This window comes from Sesamum indicum, linkage group LG8 (genome assembly GCF_026168435.1).
Source record: "Sesamum indicum cultivar Baizhima isolate 11 linkage group LG8, ASM2616843v1, whole genome shotgun sequence".
Taxonomy (NCBI): Eukaryota; Viridiplantae; Streptophyta; class Magnoliopsida; order Lamiales; family Pedaliaceae; genus Sesamum; species Sesamum indicum.
In genome coordinates, this window is record NC_142664.1 from 4925337 (window position 1) to 4950813 (window position 25477).

Here is a 25477-nt window from a genome sequence, read left to right on the forward strand (position 1 = left end):
GGTCTCTCAAAACTATGCTTCCTTCATTGTATAATAACCTAATTCATTTCCCCACTGTTAGAATATATATATATATATATATATATATGACTTTATAAATAACCTTGTAAACGTAAACGTAAAGAAACTCTGCTCATCCCTTATTAGACTTCAGACTTTGAGTCATGTCAATGAGCATTCTCGTAAATTTCACTTCCAACATGTAAGAAAATGAAAGAACAGTGGGGAAAGAAAGGCGAGAGCTGTAACAGCAGTCATACGTAGTAATCTAGTATGCATCCGACAGCCTATATATGTTTCAAGTGTGCTCGATCCGGCCAGCAAGCTGTTTTTCAGTCATCAGAGAGGACATTTCATGCATGGAGGTATGATTGGAAATTTCATTACTAAATTCCAGATTTGTTGTGCCATGTTCAAGCATTTGATGTTTAGTCAATTCTTTGGCCATCGCTTTGCATCGGATTGGATTCTCAATTCTAGATTTTATTGTATTTTTTTTTATTTTATTTAATAATATATACACGTCATACATATAGATAAAAATTATGTCGTTTATTTATTTAAGGATATATTTTATAAGCGTGTATATATTAAATTGAATATATTATAATATATATAATTTGGAACAAAAAATTCAATTTGACTTTCGTTTTGTTATATTGAACTCCTTTTGTATCCCTATGAATTGCAAACTACCTACATTTGACAAGTTAAATGTGAAAATTAAAAGATTTCTTGTGAACATTAAAAAAAGGAAAAGTTTAACTCATCACTCTTTCATGATCTTTTTAAAAAAAAAGTGTAAAATATCGTTTAAAGTAAACTGTATAACACACATTATCGTTGTTTTTTATTTAATTAAAAAAATATATTTATACCCTCATTTAGAAATTGTTGGATCTTCTTTTGAATTGATGAACGGTCCAAATTTTGACTGAAGAAAATCAACGGGCCTGGAGTATTTCATGGGAATCAATAATAATGGTCAACATTATCTTATTTTTAATCTCAAGATCCATATTCATTTTCATATATCAATGATGAATAAAGTAAAAATTTAAAATAATTTCTTTTTTTTTAATTTAAATTATACCGTCCTATGAACCCTCCCCATCTTCCCTTCGTCGCCTAACCTACAATAGCCCAGCCTCCCTTGCGCCGATGGCCACCTCTCTCCTCCTTGTCGTGCCCCCAACCCCACACCCGTGCCTCTTGTCTAGTTCCACACTGCACCTCCCTCTTCCTAACACCACTTGTGCCTCCACCTTCCCATTGCGGTCTTCTCCGCCCTCCTTGGCCGACCGGATTCAGTTGACCATCAATATCATTAATAAGTAAGACAAAATCAAACCATCTGAAATATAGACCATTGACATACATTAAATAAGATCAATAATTTAAAAATTAAGGATATAAATATTATTTTTATTTAAAAATCAAGCAAAATTGCACAATAAATGCACATTAAACACCTCCTACAAGAAGGGATACTTTGAACATTTTTTTATAGAGAGAAGGGTAATTCAAGGTTTCTTTTCTTTTGGGGTTCTTTTTGCCCTATTCACTTATTGAGGGTAATTAACATTGTGACACTTACAAGACTTTACCACAACATATTGCAAATAATGATGCCACTACACTGAACTGTCACCTCTATGGAAAAACAATTCCTTTATTTCTCAGGCAATGCATATGATGCTTCAAGAGATCAACTCATCTGTTATAGCTACTATTTGACTAATAAGAGTGGATCTTCTATCCCACATTTTGTTATAATCTTTTATTCCAATTAGTATATATCACTCAAGTGTATATATAAAGATTATGTATTTTATTTTATTTACAAAATATTATATACGTGGCGTGTATATGTTAATCCGAATAGAAGATGCAAAAGGAGTTGGAGTAGAAAATCCAGTCCAGATGATGCTATATCCTTTTTTCGTTCTTCACTATAAAATAATTAATTTTTTGTTACACTATATATAAATGACTACAACTTAAAAATCATGGTAAATCAATACTATTAACCATGATAAAATAAAAAATCAATGTGAAAATTTAAATTTTTACTACGGTTAAGCAATATTTGCCATGATTTTCAACAATAATCAAAACATTTGCCATAATTTCAACCATAACTAATGTTTTGACCTTACTAGCAGAAACGACGGCTAATGACTGTTGCAGAAGTCATGATTAATTCATATTCGCCATAGTTTTTTTTTTTTTAACCATAATAATTAACTTTAGCGAAAAATATATTTCTTCTATTACTTGCAATCACTAGCGCACAATAAATTTCGGACTCCATGTGCAGAGTATTTATTCAGTTATACTAAAACATGTCAAGTATTATATATTTCAAACCCCTAGAAACTTATATGTAGTTAAGGTATATTTCGTCAAAAGACATATAGTAAACTTTGTTCCTCTTTCCAAAATTTCAAACATAAAAAAGAAAACAGACCCCATCGATCGTATTCCACTGAAGAAGTCGAAGATATTTTATTACATATGTCTAGGAAGTGAACCCCACTCCCTTAACGTTGTTAGATTAAAGAATTGAATTTATTACAACACTATTATATGTAACACATGTGTAATATTATTTTTTTCGTTGTCTCATACCCAAAAAAGCAATTCAGATACCCACCGCCGACGGAAGAAGACAAAGGGTAGGGCTAACCTCAAATTATTACACAAAGAATTGGACTTCATAAATTAAAAGATTAATTTAACCTTCTGAGGTCTTCAGGTGAATTGATATAATTAAAGAGAGAAACTACAGTGGCATCGAACTGATATTATGATAGAACATTTGGGGTAATGTGATTTGTTAAGTATAAATTGATTTTTCTTATTTATGTCGAAATTATACTATTAGTGCCATGGAAGATTCAATAGCTTTAGTCCTCCGTTTTACGAAATTATCAAAATAGTCGTGAAATTGAAAAAACTCAAACACATTTGTTCCTATGCTTAATGCAATTTTTAATTGAAAAAACTCGACACTATAGTCCCATAAATTCTATAAAGTAAAGGACTAAATGTCTCGAGTTTTCTCAATTTGAGACCATTTTGAAAATTCTATAAAGCAAAGGACTATATATATATGCTGAATTTTAATAATTTGGGACCATTTTAAAAATCTCATAAAGTAGAGGACTAAATGTGTTGAACTCCCTACCTATGGAGCTAAAAATATAAATTTGCCCCTGATTGACATTGTTCAACGGATTCCAATACTATGATTAAATTATAACTTTCTGTCTGTCAGATCCAGTTCAAGTTGGTTTAAGTTATTCAAAAAAGAAATAGAATATATATTCTTGATATAGGATTGGTTCATACTTAAAGAACACTGACCAAATCCATCAATTATTGTATTTGAATAGAAATAGGTCTTTATAAGAAAACATCGTCAAGATTGGCTTGCCTACATCTATTTAATTCTTCATAATAATAAAATCATATGCAAATTTATGAACTTCCCAAACTGACTTTCTATATAAATGGAAAAAATTGAACAAAGAAAGACGAAAATAAATACGAATTCAAATGAATAAACATCACCTCAAACATTTTAGTATTTAGTTAGAAAGTCTTATAAACCTTAATTTCCTCATGACCCTCTTCTTTAATTACAGCGTATAGATAGCTGGGAATCGAATGAAAAATAATTTAATTAATCTGACCATAATTGATTGTATATATTCAATATTCTTATAATCATTGTCCTAAAAATATCTTAAAAACATTTTGATAATGAAGTCAAGTCACTAGTTGTCCTAGAATCTAAGCTCTTATTCTCTAATATAAAATCTAACCCTTGTTGTAGTCCTCCTCTCTTCCCCACCGTAGGACTTTCTTGTTATTTCACTTTTAGGTCAAAAAACAAAAGATGGATCACAGCTTCTCATCATTTCAAACATCTGCAGTTGAAGTAGCTGAATCCTCCAACCTTAGAAATGGACAGGACCCTAGACGGGAAAAACGTTACATCGGTGTAAGAAGACGGCCGTGGGGGAAATACGCAGCAGAAATAAGGGATTCGACAAGGAACGGGAAGAGGGTTTGGCTTGGAACGTTCGACACAGAAGAAGAGGCCGCCTTGGCGTATGATCAAGCTGCATTCGCAACGAGAGGCCCTTTGGTTTCACTCAATTTTCCATTAGAGAAAGTTGCGGAATCTCTTCAAAAGATGAAGTATAGCTGCAAGGAGGGCTCATCACCTGCTAAAGCCATAAAGGAGTCTCACAAGATGCTAAAGAGTAGTAAGATGAAACAAGTGACCGAAGATGGTATCGTGGTTTTTGAGGACTTGGGATCTGATTTGCTGGATGAGCTCCTGTCTGAAAGCTCATATAGTGAGTAAATATCATCATTTTTTTCAATTTGTTTTGTGAATAAATCTTGCCACTTCCTTTATTTTTTCTCTTTTTTCGGGCTTCTTTCATTAATTTCTCTCTTATTATGCCTAATTATAAATTTCTCCTGGTTTCTTGTTTTCCAGATCTCTGTCTCAATTAAATTAGGGAGTGAAATTAGAAATTTTTCGAGAAATTTAACTCAATGTAAGGTTGGTTTAATTTTCCATGGTAAGAGCTGATCAATGATTTGTTCACCTCTTGTCAGCCTCTAAGTCTGTATAGTGAAAATAATATTAAGCTGTAAAACTTACTGAAAATAATTTCTATTATGTATAGTGATCCCACGATTATTTCCTTTTGGTATATATTGGGATACTAAGATCAATTTTATGATCGGTGTACTGCATCAGTCTTTCTCAAAGTAGTTGATCCTTGGCAAGTGAAAGACATGATTGTGGCATAAATTAAGGATACATTTGCTAATCAGTTCATTTCTCCTTGGATTTAATTTTTCCAGGATTACTACATCATAAAAATATCTGTTCAGACACAAAAAAGTGTCCCAATATGGCACATATTCGTTTGCTTATAATTTTTGTTACATATATTGGTTCCATGAGAAAATTTGGGGCGCAAGCTCTATATTATGCTCTTGCTATTAGGACATTTACATATGTTGTATTGATAGATTTACGAGACACAAACAAGCTATTGTCCCTATATCAAAATCAAAATAAAAATAATGAACTCTCTAACACTTTATTTGTGCTTTAAAACATGTAGAGGACGGTTAAATCTCTCAGGAAAACATAATTGGACATTTGTAATTATCCAAACAAAATGTCAGAAGATCTAATATATGACTTTTGAAGGTACTTATATATGTGTCTCTAAAACTTAAAAGAGACACATATATGTGTCATTTTAATTTATAATAAATGCCTTTAAAAGAATATATTAAAATATTTATAAATATGGTTATGTATTATGAATTTGAGAATATTGATTCTAATATAATATATATATCTCACCCCCATATATTTGTATACGCACTATATATATGGGTAAAATATATTTTAATTCCTGATTTTTTATTTTAATTTTAAAATAGTTCCTACTTTTTCAATTCGCTCTAAATTAGTCCCTCCAATAAATAGTTTTTCTATATTACCCTTATGAGCCTCTTTTTTTTTTCTTTATATAAAATCATGCATTAATTTTATATTTTTTAATTACAATTTGGCACTTTTATTTTTAAACTTAGAAAAATATAACCATTTAAATTAAAATAATTTATTGTTGATCCTCAAATAATAACTTGTCTAATGATACATTAATATAATTATTGTGAATTTAATGAACTTATTGAATTTTTAAAATAAAAACAAATAAATAAATAAATTGGAGAAAATAGTTTGATTAAAAAATAGATAAAAATATTTAAATAAAAAACTTTTAAAATTAGAGAAAAAATTAAGAAAATAAATATGTTAGTTAAGATATTGACGAATGGGGGTATATAAAACTCTTTAATTCATTCAGGCATTCTTTTATATAAAAATTTTCAGAAGGTCAATAAATTCATGATAATTATGTTTATATGTCATTAATCAAATTATTATCTGTACTTCTATATAATTGAATATCACTATTTTGCTGTCTTTATTTTTTTTGTTTGTTATTTTTTATTTTAAAAATTATTTTATTAATTTGTGCTTTATTCTTCTGAATTTCTATTTCTCTTTTTCTTCTCCCACTCTTTTTTTCAATAATTTCTCATAACTTTCTTCTACTTTTTAATATTTCTAAAACAATAAGTATTATCTAAAATGTATGTTAAAATTTGAATATACACAAACATCTAAATAAACATTTAATGATAATTTCTTTTAATTAAAATAATTATTATTTTCTAAGCTAATGTATGAGGGACCAACTTGCAATAAAACAATAGAAAGTGACGCACTAAAATAATTTTTTGTTTAAAAAATAGGTTTGATAGGGATAATATAGGAAAATTAACTGCTAGAGAGATTAATTTGAAGTTAATTGAAAAGATAGAAACTATTTTAATATTGCAATAAAACGTGGGAGACTAAAATGAATTTTACCTTTCTGCATTGATGTTTACAAGTTACTCTTCTTTTTTCTTATTGCTTTTTATGGGTAACTTTGGAATTTTTTTATTTTTTATTTGGGATATTATTTGATTTGACTATTGACATAATAAATGTTAGGGTTTGATATAATATATCTCTTTAAAAATATAAAATTATACATTTCTCCAAAAAAGCTAATCATGTTTTTGTAGGGTTAACCCCCACCTCATTTGTATGAAGCAAGAAAAAAAAAATAATGAAATGATTAATTTTTCCATCCATTCACAGTTTCTTTTATCTAATTTTCATAATTCAGGAATAATAATTTTTTTATAATTATACTCTTTTTAATTATATGCCTATTATATTTAACCGACAAGTATATAAATATAAAAGGATAATGATGAATGAGAGGTCAAAATAAAAGTTTTACATAAATATTTTTTTATTGATGGGGGCATTTTCGGTCCAAATTTAGTGGAAGATGCACAATTATAAATGAAAAATTCTCGGAGGGATCTCAAGTGTAATTTTAAAATATTTTTGCAAAAAAGTGTAATTTCGTACTTTGAAAGTTTTGTTTTTTTTAAAAAAAGAGTCTAAATATCATTAACCCTAGATGTTTTGACAGTAATCAATGCATTTCACTAACCGTGTAATTTATTTTATTGGAGTAAAATCGTCGTAATGAAAAGTTTACTTGAGTTTGCACGTTGTCGACTAGGGATTTACTATATTGCTTTTTTCGACGTACATATATCTTTTATATATAATTTTTTAATATATAACTATTATAGTTATATTCATAGTAATTATAAAAAAGCTATCAAAACAATCTTTGTGATAAATATTTGAGATAATTAAATGTTTTAACTTTCTAACATAATAAATAGCTTTGAATTAGAAAAAAAAAAGTTTGCCAAATCTCAAGGGATTTATTTGAGGTGCATGAAATTTTTGGTGGCTCTTATGCTATTATCAGGGGTAGAATTTTTCTTTTTTCAATAAATAAGAGAAATAAGTTTTAACAAAAAAATATAATTACAAATTATTAATAATAATAGTGACCAAGGATAATAATCACTCAATCACTTTGAGAAAAAAAGTGGGCAGTTAGTAGAAAAAGTTGGACAACAATTTCATAATGATTTTTAATTTTTAAATAAAGTTAGGTTTAATTATACAGTCCTTTTTTAAAATTTGGTATAATTATAAATAAACTTTTTGCAATTTGAAAAATTATTCTTTCAAGCAAATAGTTCTATTCATTAGTCAAAATTCACAAAATTTATTAATATTAAGAAAAAAAAATTGAAGAAATACACACATATTTACCTCTAATTGACTTATAACTCATTTATTGCAGATCAAATAATTTTTTTTTTTTATCAAATTATCTTTATAAGGGTGAAGATATAACTCCTCACATGCATTATCATGTATGGATATGTCTAAGGGTAGTTTGTACATAAGAGATTTGTTTGAGCAACAATACGTCAGTAATAAGTCAACAATACGTCAGTAATAAGGATGAGATTCTCAAAGCTAAAACTTTTATCACTGTACTAATGATTGATTTTTTTTTCATGTAATGATGTATTAGAGCAATTCATTGAGAAAAAATACTAATAAATATAATTTTGATGATTTTAATAAAAGAAACAGTGAATCCGCGTGTACAATTTTTCTTTTTAAAATTATTTAATTAAATGAATAACTCAATGAAAACTAATAGAAAAATTAATTCTAAATGTATTTGAATAAGAAATTATTGATATAATCTACATGTGAAATAAATATAAATAGAAAAAATTACACTCCTATTTTTTGAGATTTGAATAATCACACGTAAACTTTTAGTGATTTAAAAAATTACATTTAGTATTCCCGAGATTTGCTATTGTCTAACAAATAAATTTAGTCAAATTTCACCAAATTTATATTATTAATAAAATAAAAAAATTAGATAAAAATCTTTATTTACTCTTAATTGACTTGTTCTTGATTTATTGTAGGTCAAATAAATCTATTTATAACCAAATTACCCTTAGACATTTTCGCACGTCAATGCATGTGATGAGGTATATCTCCACCTTTATAAGGAAGTTTAGTCAGATTTTTTTTTTTACTAACCAACAATAAGTCATAAATAAGTCAATTGAGGGTAAATATAAATTTTCATTCAAATTTTTTATTAATATCAACAAATTCAAAAAATTTTAATTAACGAAGGTACTTACACTATAAAAAAGGGGGATTTGGCATGAATCTTTTGATCCTTCCAAAACCTGTTCCATATTGGGTCAGGTATTGGCACTCATGAGGAACGGGATTTGGTATATGACGTTATGATCTTCATTTTTAATGGGTTATTGTTTTGGCACGGCAAAACCATCCCAAAAACATGTTCCAAAATAACAGCTATAAGGTTCGCCTCAAAGACCATGTGAAAATAGTTATGGTAAATGATTGAAAATTGTTTGGAACACATTATTAAAATTAAGAATGTCTTGTGTTGATCGTTCTTATATGTGAGACAATTGATGTCCAAAAGATGACAGTTAGTAAATGTATTTCAAAATAAGGTATAATTTAGAATGATTTTGAATATGTAGGTAATCAATTATGCAAAAACCCGTTCCTAAGTATGACTTTTACTTAAGATGGAATGTGTTACAATGACCATAGCTAAAATCGGTACAAGTTGGAACCATTTTTGTTATTTCATTAAGATTGTATTACTAAAATCGTTGCAAAGAAAGTACAACCGGCTACTCAACAGACAAAAGAAATGTTCCTAAGAAAGGTCCTATTACCGTTGTAGGTTGTAAAGTAATGGCTACATTTTAACGACTAAATATGTGTTCTTGTACCGGTTCTAATATTTTCTATATATATATGTTCCTCTCTTTCCATTTAATCTCACTATCTTCTTTCATTCTTTTTATTTTCTCTCTATTTCCTCAACCTCTTTCAAATTTTCTTGATCTCTCACTATCCCACTAATATTTTTATACTTATGTTCGTCAATCTTTCTCGAATTTTGGTTGATATTTGAAGTTTTTATCAGGTAACAACTTTAACCCTTTATTTCTCAATTGATTATATTTGTTGTAATTTTGTCAATTAATTTTAATATTATAATAATATATATGTGTGTGTGTTTTTGTAGGATTTATCCTATTAGGACAGTTGAGAAGGTCGATGTATGAGAAGAACATGGCGAATAGGGCGGATCTTACTTTGGAGTTTGAGGATAGTATTGTTATATTTATTGAATGGGTCAATTCTCAAAATGCATATATGGACATTGAGAAAATTAAGTGTCCTTGTCGAAAGTACATAAACAAAGTTTTCAAAATCCCGAATGAGGTAAATTTTGAACTTGTATATAAAAAGTTTTATGCCGGACTATTATAATTGGATTTCTCATGACGATGAGAGATTAAAGGAGTATCTAAGGCAGCCACCACGGCTCCTTTGCAGGAGAAGCAAACTCCCCTTTCTCATAAGGTGATGCGGTCCGGATGGATGGATGGAGATGATGGTTTTCGATTTCGCCAAGCCGGCTTTTTGGTCTCAAAATGATAACCAGAATGATGCCCCTATGAGGGACCTTCCCCAGTGGGATCTAGCTTCCCGACTGGCTTTAAGGTATCCATCCTTCGTAGCACTAAATCTTCGACTTGAAAGCTTTGTATTTCACTCTTCTGTTGTGGGCATCCATCATAATGTTTTTGTAACTGTTGATGTGAGTGAAAGCTTTCTCTCTTAATTCTTCAATAAATCCATATTTTCTTTTAGTAACTCTGTATTGTTTTCTTAAGAGAAGTGTAAAATTTTGTTGGAGGGTACTCCCAATTCCACTGGGATGATAGCCTCAGTCCCATAAACCAATGTTAAGGGGCTTTCTCCCGTAAACCCTTGAGGGGTTGTGCGGTATGCCAATAAGACGCTGGTTAGTTCCCCCGTCCAGTTTCCACCAGCTCGTTCAAGTTTCCATTTCATTCCTTGCATTAGGATTCGGTTAGTGACCTCCACTTGTCCATTAGACTGGAGTGTGCCACCGATGTAAATCTTTGCTTGATATGCAAACCTTTGCACCAATCTTGTATTTTATGATCTTGAAACTGTTGGCCATTATCTAAGATTATTTCTCGAAGGAGCCCAAAATGGCATATGATAGTCTTCCATATAAATTTCATCACTTATGTTTCCGTGATACGAGCCAGTGGTTCGGCTTCTACCCACTTGGTGAAGTAGTCGACAACTACTAAAAGAAATTTTCTTTAACCAAGAGCTAAGGGGAAAGGTCCCATAATATCCATTCCCCATTGTGCAGAAAGGACAAGGTGAGAGCATCGTTGTGAGGATCCATGTCCCTACATGCGCTCCACAATAGCCACTATATATTTCTTTAAGAGTATATACCCCTCTTGCTGCGATAAACACCAAATTAAAGGGTGTGTGGAAGACTTCTTGTAGAGGATCCCATCTTGGAGAAGAAAACGAGAAGCCCGAGCCTTGAGCTTGCTGCCTACAAACTATTATTCCCTCTTCGAACCACTGGATAATGGTGTCCGCTGATCTCTTGAGGAAGATATGGCTAGAATATAAATTGGGGATCTTGATTTGAGGAGGAATTCTTTGGTAATATGCCTCGTCCTATAATCTTGTAAAGCACTAGCAAAATTCGAGAGGCAGTCGGCCTTGACATTCTCCTCCCTTGGGATTTTAATAAGGTGAAAACTCTATGAATCCTGCCTTTAACTCTGCTATCTACTGTAGGTATTGTATCATTTTTCTTCTTTAGCTTCATATGAGCCTTCTGCTTGTTTCATTATTAGCTGCGAATCTGAATAAGCCAGCAAGTGTTTAGCTCCCATTTCTCATGCCATTTTGAGGCCTGTTACGAGCATTTCGTATTCAGCTTCATTGTTGGAGGCCTTAAATCCGAACTTGACGGCAAATTTTAAATCCTCCCATTGAGGTGAAGTGATGACTATGCCCGCATTTAATTCTACTGCCTATTTTACCAGTTGTGCTGATGTATCTGGCTTACCCTGTGTTCGCTTCAGAAGCAAATTAGTTTTTACACTAATGGGACGCGAAAGAAAATAGGGTCATAGTCTTCTACGAGTGATGACGAACGCAAGGGCCATTTTTTCAATAAAGGTTTATCGTCTCTCTGCTCCATTGAGTACTTTGCTGACGTAGTAAATTGGCATTTATTTCCCATTATCTTCGTGAATGAGGACGAAGCGGACAACTTGGGGGTGGCTAATAAGTACACATAAAAGGTATCCCCTGAAGATAGTTTCACCAGTAGAGGAAGTTCCGTTGGGTTTCCTTGATCAAGGGTTGATCGAGAATTGTTAATTAAATTAGATTTAATTAATAATAATATTTGATGCTAGCCCGAGTCTAATGAAAGGTGAACCTAACGAGTTACACACAAATTACTGAGAAGGGATGAGGAATTAATTGGGACTTAGTTCCATGAGTAATTAGATTACTTACAAATGAGAGAGATCCATTGGATGGAGGAGCCCAAGGATAAATTATAGGATTGCTTTATATTGGGCTTGCCCTTATTATTCACAAGTTGCACTTATTGATTAATAAAGACTTATTATGCTCATGTATTTAATTGGATTAAATATATGATGGGCTTAATTAGGTGGATTTTAATTAAATTAAATTTAACTAAAATTAGTTCGGCCTTATATTGTTATTCAAATAAAATGGGCCAAGCATCCCCTAATTAAACACATTTGATAATTCTAGGAAATGAAATAGTCATTCTTTATTTGGAATAAAGAATATATTGTCTTATGGATAATGGAATGAACCTAAACACATTCTAGTACATCCATACAAGGTATATATTTATTCGAGTTAGTTATTTGTAATAAATAATTATTACACAACACACACAAAAAAAATACTCCTAGAACTCCCAATCGGCCATCCCCTTCTCTCTACACATTTGGTGTGTTTACTCCCTTATTCTCTTCTAGGAAAGGGAATTAAGGGATCCTTATATTCCGGTGTGGTGTGTACTTATCTTTAGAGGACTTTTATATTGGAGTCTCACGTGAACAAATCAACAAAAGAGGTGAGAAGGAAATCAAACAAGAGGTAATCCTTGATTTACGTTTCTTGCGCTCCTCGATTTTAATTTCATCATAAACCTCAATTTAGTTTTTATTGTTTATTTTATTAACTACATCGAATGCCGTGGAACTACAAGGGTACACCCTTTGGAATCATGGTGTTATTATATTTGTTTTTTGTGAATTCTAATTACCGGTTCTGATTGCGAATTTTTGGGCCGATCCACTCGGTTGCTCCCTTAATAGGGAACATTCAGACATGGCAATTGCAGGTGGTAAATCTAACTATTAAAGAATATAAGAAGCTAGTTATGCATAGCCAAGTTAACATATCTATCATGCAAGTTAAATGATGAAAAAGATCCATAAAAGCATAAACAATAGCTTAATGAAATTGATAATAATCTAGAAGCGGTAAATATTAAAAGCATAAACAATAGCTTAATAAAATTAATAATAATCTAGAAGCGGTAAATATTAAAGCACATCCCTTCTGCTAAATTTGTTTGTAGTAGCACCTATCTATGCCTTATCTTTATCTGTATATACGTAATTGATGCAAGAAGCCAACGGAGAAAACCCTTGCTCTTCTCTATTTGATTGAAACTTAGGTTTGGTGCTCCTATAATAGGAGGCATAAGGAGAGACCTCATTCTCTCAGGAACCATCTCCTTCAGTTTAGAATCTAAATTGTTCATACATTTCATAGAGGTAACACATCAGAAATGTCAAAATATCTTAAAACCATATTGCCCTAGGCTAAAATCACTTAATGACCGAGAATTCTAGACTTGATATAACAGAAGAAATGTGCGTATGAGTTGAAGATATAAGGAAAATAAATGAAAATTCACAAGTTTTACATTATTTTCTCCTTTTTCTGACTTTACCAATGAAAAGAAAAGGTACCTAAGGAAGAGATTCGATAACAAACAATATCATCTGAAACTAATCCCCAGAAAAAAACCTATAGAGGAACGGTTTCTAACTAATAAGGTAGTTATATGATTATGATCTTCCTTATGCAATTTGTTGTCAGCTAGCATTAAATATCATAAACAAAGGTAAACTACAAGTTGAGGGGGTTAATGTTAATAAAACTATCAAGATCATCATATTTAAATTAAAGTTAAAATGAATCAATAGCACAATCAAGATAAATGAACAACTATACTTGTTTTTGCTTTCAGTTTATTGTGTAGAAATAAAAAAAAGAAAAAAAATTTGGTACTATAGTTGTGCACTGCCGAGCAGCAGTGCACAACATGCGCTCGCTGGAAATAAAGTGTGGCCACTGGGATGCTGCTGACGATCGACGGCTGGAAACCATTTTTTCGTCGTTTCTTCTGAAAAATTGGATTTTCTGATTTCTGCATATTTTCTTAAGGATATTAATTTTGTTGATTTAATATTAGATAAAATTGAATTTTTTCTAGAAATTGCTTTAATTAATTTGGTTTGTTTGTGTGCATTGGATGCACGGAACTTTATCATCCTTTTAAATTGTGAATTTTAAGCTTGTTGTTTTCTGTATATAATTGGATTTTGTTATATTGGATTTCACGTTGTCCTTTCTTGGGATATTAATTCTCATGTCTAGCATGATGAATTGATATTATGTGATGGTTGAATGTGGTTGGATACCACAGAGCCCTAGACGCATGTATATCTTTTAATTTTATTGGGTAGGCCCGTGTGCCCTTGTAGTTTCTTTTTCTCCTCTCTCTCGTTTTGTGCCTTCAAATTATAAGGCTTGCTCTCCTCCCCACTATATACTCCTCCCATGAGGCTTTTGCCATTTGAATTGTAAAAGCGACATATGGCAAATTCGCTTGTGGATCCCAAGCCCACTAGATATATTATTCCCGAAACCCCACTTGAGAGTGGTGGGATTTCGTATAAGTAGTGGAGAGTTAAAGACCAAAGACCAAGTTTTTAAGCTTATTCATAATATTACAAATCATTTGTAGATTTCTGTTTATTTTTTATTTTCTAGAAAATGTCTAAGAACTCTTTAACCATGATTATGGACACTAACAAATTCAATGGCATGGATTATAACAACTGGTAATGAAATCTGAGGATTGTCCTAGATTTCGAGAACCAAAGATATATCTTGGACAAGCCACTCCCGACAGCTTTGCTGGAAGGGTCCTCGCCCAAAGAGCGTGTCACGTTCGAGAAGTTACTTGAGGACAACCGCAAGGTCTATTGTATCAAATTTGCTTTGATGTCCGATGACATACGAAAGCATTATGATAAGCTGGATGATGTTTCCTCGATAATGTTCCGCATAAAGGAAATTTATGCAGGAACAAGGATATTAGATATCCTGCCTCAAAAGTATTCTTCGGGACCAAGATGGCTCAATGATCGTCTGTATAAAGTCATAGGGTTAAGATGCTATCCCTAGTGGAGAAGCTCGAAGACCTCAAAGCTGGACTTGACAATGATATGTACATTGACGTGATCCTTTGACACTTCCTATGTCCTACGGCCTATTTATTATTAACTACAATATGAATGGACTTGATAATTCTAATCATGAGTTAACTAATATGCTGGACCAATATCAGGCAACGACCTACAAGTCTATACCAGTGGTAATGATAGGAGAGGCTTCAACCTCCAAAGTGAAAGACAAGAGGGTTGGAAGCTAGAAGAGGAAGAAGGGCAAGGGAAAAGCTGTCGCAGCTACTGCTAGCACTCCGAGCGCCCCACTGCTCCCGTGGAAATGGGCAAAGGGAAAAGGAAGGTTGGCGGTTCTCAACAGTCAAAGGAAATTGATGTCTGCATGTATTGCCAAGAAAAGGGGTATTAGAAGAGAGAGTGCCCGCAGCTTATCTCCAACATAGGTATGTTTGTGATTGAAGTGAATATTATAACTAATTCTGCTTCTCGGGTATCGGATACCAGCTGTGGAGCTCACAACTGTATAACTTGTAGGTGCTGGAAAGAAGCAGAAGACTAAGCAAGGACGAGATGATTCTAAGGCTAGGCGATGGGAAGACCGACACTGCGTAAGCCGTTGGATCTATCAACATAGTTATTAGTGATCATATTTGGATAGAATTAAAAGACTGTTATTATGTATTGAACATGATTTAAGAATATTATTCCATTCTTGTTTGAGAGAGTGATGGTTATAAATTTGCGATCGATAAAAATAGTTTTTATTTGATGATTGATAATAACTCTCATCTGCTTGGTACATTAGTCAATGGTCTTTATATTCTCCAATGGTCTAATTGAATTATGACTATCCAACATAAATAAAAATTAGATAATCATGAGAACTTACAGTAATGACACGCAAGGTTAGGCCATATCTCAAAGGATAGAATGTAGAAGTTGGTAGGCTCAAAAAGTCTAGAGGTAGACGATTTGGAAAACCTACCAGCTTATGAATCCTGTTTGAAAGGAAAAATGACCAAGAAGCCTTTTGTTGGACAAAATGCGCCTGCCAGTGGTCTTTTGGATTTGATCCATATGGATGTCTGTGGACCATTAAATAGTTGGACTAGAGGAGGATACTCGTATTTCGTAACCTTCATCGATGATCACTCACGGTATGGTTATGTTTACCTAATAAGGTATAAATTTGAGGCCTTTGGAAGGTTCAAGAAGTACAGACTTGAAGTTAAGAATCAAACTGGCGGTAAACTTAAAAACCTTTGGTCAGATCGAGGTGGAGAGTATTTGAGTGGTGAATTCATTGATTACTTAGAAGAGAATGGAATTCTCTCTCAATGGACTCCCCCTGGAATACCACAACTTAATGGCGTGGCTGGAAGGGGAATCGAACCCTATTGGACATAGTTCGATCCATGATGAGTTTTACAGAATTGTCCCCCTCTTTCTAAGGTCACGCTCTTGAGACGGCGGCCAAATTGTTTAATATGGCGCCATCTAAGACGGTGCCCCAAATGCCATATGAGATCTGGCAAGACAAGCTTGCATCCTACAAGTACTTGAGAGTATGGGGTAGTCCCGCATATGTCAAGAGACTAGTGGGAGACAAACTAAATTCAAGGTCTAGCATGTGCAAGTTCGTCGGATATTCAAAAAAAACTGTGGGATACCACTTCTATGATCCGTCCGAGCAAAAAATTTTGATTTCGAGAAACGTAGTATTCTTGGAAAAGGGTTTTTCTATGGATAACCGACGCGATGAGGTGCTACTTGAGCAAACAAGTGAGGCACCTCAACAGAATGATGGAATATTATTTGAACCTATAGTTTCCATTGTAGTGTTCCAGTCCTCCGTAGATCCACTAGGAAATCACGATCGCCTTATAGATATGGATTCTTGTGACTAACTGGTCAATTGCAAAATGATCCAAAGATATACGGAGAAGCAATGTTAGACATTGATCCGGATAAGTGGATTGAGGCCATGAGACCCGAAATGGACTCGATAGGTTCAAATCGAGTTTGGACCCTCGTAGACCCACCTAAAGTTGTCAAACCTGTTGGATGCAAATGGGTCTACAAACGTATGCTTGGAGCTGAACGGGAGGCTACAGCCTTCAAAGCTAGGCTTATGGCAAAAGGATACACTTAACGACATGGGATTGATTTTGAGGAAAACTATTTACCCGTAGCCATGGTTAAGTCCATTTGGATTTTACTTGCCATAGCAGCATGGTATGACTATAAGATATAGCAGATGGATATGAAAACGGCTTTTCTCAACAGTTTCATTGAGGAAGAGATCTACTTGGATCAGTCGAAGGGTTCACTTCTATTGGAGAATAACATAAGGTTTATCATCTCCAAAGGTCTATTTATGGCCTCAGACAAGCTTCCTGAAGCTGGAACACACGTTTTGATGAAGTTATACGGGGTTATGATTTCATAAAAAATAACTTCGATCCTTACGTATGCAAGAAGATAAGTGGGAACACGGTTTCATACCGTGTGCTTTATTTAGACGATATCTTGCTCATTGGGAATGATGTCAAGATGTTGGGTGACATTAAAGCATGATTGTCTACACAATTTTTCATGAAGGATATGGATGAGACCTCTTACATCCTTGGCATCAAGATCTATAGGGATAGATCCTGAAGGATGTTAGGATTGATCCAATCCTCGTGTATTGAGAAAGTAGTGAAGAGATTCATGATGGAGAACACAAAACGAAGATTCCTTCCATTGAGGCATGGGATTAAGATGTCTATGAAACAGTCTCCCAAGACCAATGAGTAGCTTAAAAGGACATTGGACATCTCCTATGCTACAACCGTAGGCAGCATTCAATATATTGTCTGGTGCAACAGGCCCGATGTTGCGTACGCTTTGAGCGTAACAAGCAGATATCAGGCATGCGCCGGTAAGGTGCACTAAAGCTCAGTCAAAACCATACTTAAGTACCTAAAGAGGACTAAAGATATGTTCTTGATTTACGGTGGTGGAGAATTGATACTGGAAGGCTATAGTGACGCTAGCTTCCAGTCGGACAATGATGATGCCTAGTCAATCAGGTTTTGTATTCAAGCTAAATGGTGGTGTGGTTGCTGGGAAAGTTCCGATTAGGATAGCATAGTGGATCCCACCACGGAAGCTGAATTCGTAGCAGCTTCAGAAGAAGCTAAGGAAGTGGTTTTGATGAAAACTAATCCAAGAGTTGGGTGTGGTACATAGCATTGCTAAGGCCGTAGTTGTCTTTTGCGATAACAACAGGGCGATAGCACAAGTAAAGGTTCCGAGATCTTATTACCATTTTAAACACATTCTTAGATGCTATCATCTGCTTAGAGAGATGGTGAGCAAAGGTGACATCAGAATGGGCCGAGTCAGCTCAGCAAAAAGCACAACAGATCCACTTACTAAGTTGATGTCGCAAATTGCCCATACTTAGCATCTAGATAAGATATGTTTGAGGTCGATGGGTGATTGGCTTTAGGTCAAGTAAGAGATTGTTATAATCCATTCTAACCATAACTTGATTCCATGTAATATTACTTAGTGAATAAAATGAATATTCGCTATTGGCATTTTGTTTATTGTGCTCATCATATATGTTTGCATTTCCTTTAGACATCACAACAAAACCCATGTACCACTTTAACAACCGTGCAACAGTTGGACTTGCGCATTGGATGACGGTCATGGAATCAATTGCTAAGGGTTGGGTCCGAAATATTTCAAGTCCAGGACCTCGAGAATGGGCATCGACTGTCCTATGGAGACTCGCATTAAGAGTCACATTTATTTGATAAGTGCCGCGTTTCATCGGCGACGGACGTGGGATGTCTATGCGATCTTAGTGGGTCAATTGGCTAAGTGTTGAATCGACTGAACTTACTCGTAGGGATCGTAATATGGAAGCCTTGGAGGTTTAGTCGGTATGACTTGAATCCCTGACTTTGATAGTACGAGAGTAGTCCTTAAACTTGAGAAATCACAACAATCACGTTCGTACGATGACTGTATCTTGGATTTGTGCAAAAGTTGATCGTGTCTCATACATGGTCATCATAAGCGTTGTCCAGTGCAGTCAAAGTATGTCGCGAGGACAGTCAGTTTGAAGAAGATGATTCGTCCACTGTCAATACTTGATAGAGGTATCTCCTATGCACTTGGAGATACTTTGACATAAGGAAAGAGGTTCCTATGTCAAGCAATTTGGCGTAACGCGATCTCAAGTATTAAAAATAAACGCCTAGTCCAAGATGGGAGCTGACACTAAATTCCATGCCCTCGACTAAAGTCGGGAGACGGTGGACGGAAGGACCGCACTCGTATGGACTTGAGAGCTTAAAAAGTTCACATGGATATTCGCCTAGTCTTTAGTATCATGGACCGTTGTTAGACGATCACCCATAGTGATGGGCTTTCTTGATCAATGGTTAATCGAGAATTATTAATTAAATTAGATTTGATTAATAATAATGTTTGACACTAACCCAAGTCTAGCTGAAAGGTGAACCTAAAAAGTCAAATACAAATCACCGAGAAAGGACGAGGAATTAATTAGAAATTAATTCCATAAGTAATTGGATTACTTACAAACGAGAGAGAGATCCATTGGATGGAGGAGCCCAAGGAGAAGTTAATATAATTGATTTATATTGGGTTTGCTATTATCATTTAATAAGTTTCACTTATTAATTAATAAAGAATTACTGGACTCATGTATTTAATTTGAGTAAATATATGATGGGTTTAATTAGGTGGATTTTAATTAAATTAGATGTAATTAAAATTAGTTGGACCTTATATTTTTATTCCAATAAATCGGCCAAGCACCCCCTAATTAAACACATTGGATAATTTTAGGAAAGGAAAGAGTTAACTAGCAATTCTCAGTTTTGCAAAGTGCTATGTTGGTAATTCTTTATTTGGAATAAAGAATATATTGCCTTATTGATAATGGAATAAACCTAGACACATTCTAGTACATCCATACAAGGTACGTATATATACTAATTATATATTTGGAATAACTAATTATTACACAACACTAAAGAAAATACTCCTACCCTAGAACTGCCTATCGGCTGCCCCCTTCTCTCTACACACTTGGTGTGGCTTTTCTCCCTTATCCTCTTCTAGTAAAGAAAATTAAGGAATTCCTATATTTCGGTGTGGAATGGACGTGTCTTTAGAGGACTTCTGCGTTGGAATCTCACGTGAACAAATCAACAAAAGGAGGTGTGAAGGAAATCAAACAAGAGGTAATCCTTGTTTTTGTTTCTTGATTTTCTCGATTTTAATTTCACCATAAGCTCCGATTTAGTTTTTATTGTTTTATTTTATTAACTACATCGAACGCCGGGAACTCCAAGGGAACACCCCTTGGAATCATGGTCTTATTATATTCATTTTTTATGAATTTTAACTACCACCTTCGCTTGCACGTTCCTGGGCCAATCCACTCGCTCGCTCTGTTCATAGGGAACATTCAGAAATGGCAATTGCAGGTGGTAAATCTAACTATTAAAGAATATATACAGCTAGTTATGCATAGCCAAGTGATATATATATCTTTCATGGAAGTTAAATGGTGAAAAAGATCCATAAAAGCATGAACAATAGCGTAATGAGATTGATAATAATCTAGAAGCGGTAAATATTAAAGCACATCCCCACGCTAAATTTGTTTGCAATAGCGCCTATCCATGCCTTGTCTTTATCAGTATATGCGTAATCGATGCTAGAAGCCAACAGGTGAAAACCCTCGCTCTTCTTTGTTTCATTGGAGCTTAGGTTTGGTGCTCTCGTAATAGGTTGCATAAGCCCCAGGAACCATCTTCTTCAGTGTAGAATCTAAATTGTTCATACATTTCATAGAGATAACACATCAGATATGTCAAAATATCTTCAAACCATATTGCCCTAGTCTAAAATCACTTAATCACCGAGAATTCTAGATTGATATAACATAAGAATTGGTCGTATCAAGTTGAAGTTATAAGAAAAATAAATGAAAATTCGCAAGTTTTACATTATTTTCTCCCTTTTCCGACTATACCAATGAAAAGAAAAGGTGCCTAAAAAAGAGAGTCGATAACAAGCAATATCATCTGAAACTAATCCCCAAAGAAAAAGCTGTAGAGGAATGGTTTCTAAGTGATAAGGTAGTTATATGATTATGATCTTCTTGATGCAATTTGTGGTCAGCTAGCATTAAATATCATAAAGAAAGGTAAACTACAAGCTGAGGGGGCAGATGTTCATAAAACTATCAAGATCATGATATTTAAATTAAAGTTAAAATGAATCAATAGCACAACCAAAATAAATGAACAACAGTAAATAACCAGCTTATACTTTCAGCCTGAAATACATGGTATCTTTCATATAGGAGAATCCAATCTTTTAAATCTACTCTCTGTACCAATCGGGAGTGTTTTCTTTTAATAAATCTTTGGTTGTATACCAATAGCCAGCACACACAATGCATCTTGAACTGAGTTGAGCTACAATATTTACAGGGTTAGGATGCTTAATAAAGAAGGTGCTCACACATTTAAATTATGTGAATCATTCTTTTGTTGGTGATTTCATCTAACTGAATAAATCTCAAATATGTTAAGGGCATAAGGTGGCAACACACCACGGATATTGAGTTTGTATTATGTAGCAGAACGTAAGTTCCCCAATCCAAATCTTCCTTCTTGTTATCTGTAATATCTTGTGACATGATGAAGATTTGTTCAGCACCTTCTGGAAGATTGCTCAAAGAATTATTAATGTTTGTTGGGAATCTAAAATATTTGAAAGCAATCGTTCTTACCAGTCGAGCCAACAAACATTGAAGAATCAGATGTTTAGACCTTTTTATCTGTAAAATATTTTTATTTGATAAGCCTTAAATCGAGTATTTAACTTCATGCCATAGCATTCTGTTCTAGATTTTCATAGTTGCACAACATTGTTAAAGGAAAAAACTTGTTGCATTTTCCTCAAAAGACTATTGCAAGAAACATTTTCTCTACTCCAAGCTCTCCACCTATATTTTTCCCTCATGACGTAGGATAAAAAATTGGCTTTTCCCGCCTCAAACACAAGTCAGAATTCTGATGCACTCTGAAGTTCATTGATGCTTAGATTCTACAAGAACTTCTCCAAACCATATACCAGACTCTGCAAAGGGAAATAGAAAACTTCATCTAAGTTTAAGACGAACTTTTAAGACAAATAGAATCATGAAAGTTTTATAATTCCATTACCTTGAGGCGCACAACTTTTCTGATGGCTAGAAGTAGTCCTGGCATGAGAGATTGAACATCTGTGATGTCATGTTTCAAGGTGTAAACCTGTCCAAAATATCAAATTATATTAAGTATAAACCTGCAGATTCTTGTCAAACAGAATGAAGTGTTCTAGACAAGCATACCTCGCTGGGTCGGGAAAAATTGACTGTTGTACTGGCTGGCAGACCAGGAAGAACCATACTGTGCACCCTCACTCCATCTTCCCCGACAACTTGACCCCTCGCCTGGCATGCCAAGAATGATAACATTGTAGGGTAAAGTGACACATTAGTTTTAGAGGAATATAATAGTTCTTGTACATTTCCAATTGAATATACACTCGGTATAATTGGAATAGAGCAATATTAAAGTGACTAAGTTTGCATTTAGCTTACCGGAATGTCTACTAAAATATCTTCTCTGTTGTACATTTGACCGAGGTTGGTGATGTTATTTGCTATTTGTATTGCATCTTGCGATGGAAAATCCTGTTCCATGAACATAAACTGAATGCTTAGATTACCCTTGTTATGGGTCTGATACTGCATTGTGCATAGAATTATGCAAAAAACAGATTTATTCTCTTTTTGATTTGTAGTAAAATATTGAGTCCGATACATTGTCGGCAGGACTGGCTAAAATACTGCCGGTGTGTGTCGACTCTAGAATTCTCAAACTTAATTGGATATTTCTTTCAACTTTTGAGTTTTCAGCTTGGCGCCTTAAACGTTTTGGCCCAATTTAGCCCTCTCATTTCTTAATTAGTTTTCTATAAATTAGTAGTTTACAAGAACAAGATTTGAACCGATAATGCCTTAATTTAGTGGTTAAGATTGAGTTTTATGAATATGTTTGAATTATGGGTTCGAGTCCTACTTTATTTGTGGATGTTTGTCTTATTTTATGTGAGGGTATTGTTTTGCTTCATAATATTTAATTATATTGAAGTATCACGCAATTTTCTAAAATATTAATGTAATAAAATAATTATCGATTCTACCATAATAACAAGAACAAGATTTTGAGGGTTTTATTTCTATAGATAATTTTAATATTTAGGATAAATTACAACTCATTTGAGATTTGACATAATTACAAATATTTCCATATTGTTTGAAAAGTTAGAAATACCCTCTTAATGTTTGATGAAATTATGTAATATTAGATATAGGTATGAAATTGTCAACTTTGCCATTATTGTATTTTTAAAAAATAAAAAATAAAAATATATAAAACAAAGAAATGGGTGGATGAAAAAATTTTAAAAATTATGAAAAAGAGTATTCACTTAGTTCATAAAAAAATAATTAAAAATATATAAAATTATAATTTTTAATCCACAAGGGCATTTTGTCAGTTCACCATAAAATAGATGAAAACCTAACGAATTTTGCTATTGCTAGAAAGTCGTTAAAATTAAGAAGACATTGATAAGTTTTCACACAACAAGGGGTACTCGTAAATATACTAAATTTCAACGGATGTCGTTGTAATTTATTTTACTTTTCGGAGTAATTTCTATAATGATCTAAGAACTCCCATTACGGTAATTAAGTGAGAATGGAGGAGAACTTACGAGAGCAGGAGCAGGTCTTGATTCAACAATCTCGACATTGTTGTAATGAAAAGAGGCTGAAATTGCAGCCTGTTGAAGTAGAATGGATCCAATGGACAGAGTTGGAGCTACTATACAACCCTAAAATACCCAGTATCATAATGTACAAATTAAACATACGTGTTAGAATAATTAATCCAATTATTTATTTCTTAATGAAAGATTATTGCAATAATAATATGATTTGTGATGATGATGATGTTGTGAAATTGCAGCTCACCCTGTGCTCACCATGCTCGCTTTTTCACAAAATGCTGATATTGCAGAAACTGTCTCCACTTTGAGACGGGGCACATAAACTACACTCTTCATTCCAAATACTGTTGCCTGATTATTAATTAACTTTAACCTTAACTTAGTGTAATAAATTATGTAGAGAAAAATGATGTTGGACTAAACCTGTTTGACATTGTCATAAACTGTAGAAGGGTCGGTGAACTCCACCACAACTGCACTTGCTTTTGACTGCCAAAAATTTTCATACAAAAACTTTAATTATATTCCTTTTTATTTTAAAAAGCTACCGTGATATGCAATACTTATTTGCATATAATCAAACGAAAACGGTATGAAATTTATATATAAAAATTAAATAAAGAATGCAACTTTAAGTAGGATTATGATTACCTGGGATATAGACCCTAGAATCATGGTTAGGTCATTTATGATGGGTATTTCCAAAGCCTCTTCCATGTCACAAACCTAAGCAATATCGTTGTATCGACCCAAAAAATTAAAACAAAAAAAATTAAATTTATGAATATTGTAAAATTAACATGATTGGTATTATTTGAAAAATTACAAATATCTCTGATGACTGTCTATTATAGGAGGTACTTATCAGACGATCGTTAATTTAAATAGGTATTTATAATTATAGTAAAATTTCAGATAAGAACATGTCTTCTCACATATTTATAATTATAGTAAAATTTCAGATAAGGGTAAAATCTTTTTTTATGTGAGGGTAAAAAAAACTTATCAGAACCCGTTGTAATTTTACCCTCACATAAAAAAAGAATGAACCTTTCCTATGTCTTCTCCAACAAGATAAGAATCAATTGCACCAGCCACCTCCATCCCTCTTGCCTTTGTCACAGCAACCACAGCTGCCCTACCAATTTCCTTAGCTGCACCGTTTATGATCACCTCTTCCCCACATCCAATGAACACCAAAATTCTTAGTTTTTTAATAAAACAAAAATAGAAATAAATATAGGGACATACGTCTGATGTGTGTGTATATATATATATGTTACCTTAATATTGTTCTGAGAGAGCTGCTGCATGGAGCTCATCGTGCATAAAATCCATGCAGCGCTCATGCTCCTCCACCTGCAGCTTTAGTGAGTTTCCACAAACCTGCCCCTTCTGGATACGCTTCCTCAGATGAGTAGAGTGTTGGAAAATTAAAGATTATGCCATGGACAAACCACTGTCTTGAAAGGAAAATTTTGGTACTACTGTGGTGCAGAAAGTATAAACCGTTCGCTCTCAAAGGTAAACACAGCTATAACTCTCTTACACACACAATCATGGTAGAGAGCTTGGAACAATGAATAGAAGAACA

At 33.3% G+C, this 25477-nt stretch overlaps 2 protein-coding genes across 2 annotated transcripts; one reads left to right on the forward strand and one right to left on the reverse strand.

Moving 5' to 3' along the window:
* Positions 1-117: 117 nt before the first annotated feature.
* Positions 118-4763, forward strand: LOC105167791 (ethylene-response factor C3). The gene is made up of 3 exons (XM_020695708.2): positions 118-365; positions 3942-4370; positions 4517-4763. The coding sequence occupies exons 1-3, from the start codon at positions 356-358 to the stop codon at positions 4531-4533; spliced, it is 456 nt and encodes a 151-aa protein (XP_020551367.1). The 5' UTR covers positions 118-355; the 3' UTR covers positions 4534-4763.
* A 17189-nt stretch (positions 4764-21952) lies between these two features.
* Positions 21953-25205, reverse strand: LOC105167792 (dihydrodipicolinate reductase-like protein CRR1, chloroplastic). The gene is made up of 10 exons (XM_011087606.3): positions 25167-25205; positions 24934-25056; positions 24535-24609; positions 24307-24372; positions 24139-24234; positions 23869-23988; positions 22688-22780; positions 22436-22537; positions 22269-22355; positions 21953-22182 (listed from the first exon to the last, which is right to left on the reverse strand). Exons 1-10 carry the CDS (start codon positions 25203-25205, stop codon positions 22150-22152), a joined length of 834 nt encoding a protein of 277 aa, XP_011085908.1. The 3' UTR covers positions 21953-22149.
* Positions 25206-25477: the final 272 nt, after the last annotated feature.

What these genes read in the sequence shown, in the direction of transcription:
- LOC105167792 (XM_011087606.3), bottom strand. Translation starts at nt 25,205, where the DNA reads ATGAGCTCCATGCAGCAGCTCTCTCAGAACAATATTAAG. An exon ending in ATTTTTCCCGACCCAGCGAG is followed by an intron (nt 22,356 to 22,435) that starts GTATGCTTGTCT and finishes TATTTTGGACAG; the next exon opens with GTTTACACCTTGAAACATGA. An exon ending in GAAAAGTTGTGCGCCTCAAG is followed by an intron (nt 22,183 to 22,268) that starts GTAATGGAATTA and finishes TTCCCTTTGCAG; the next exon opens with AGTCTGGTATATGGTTTGGA.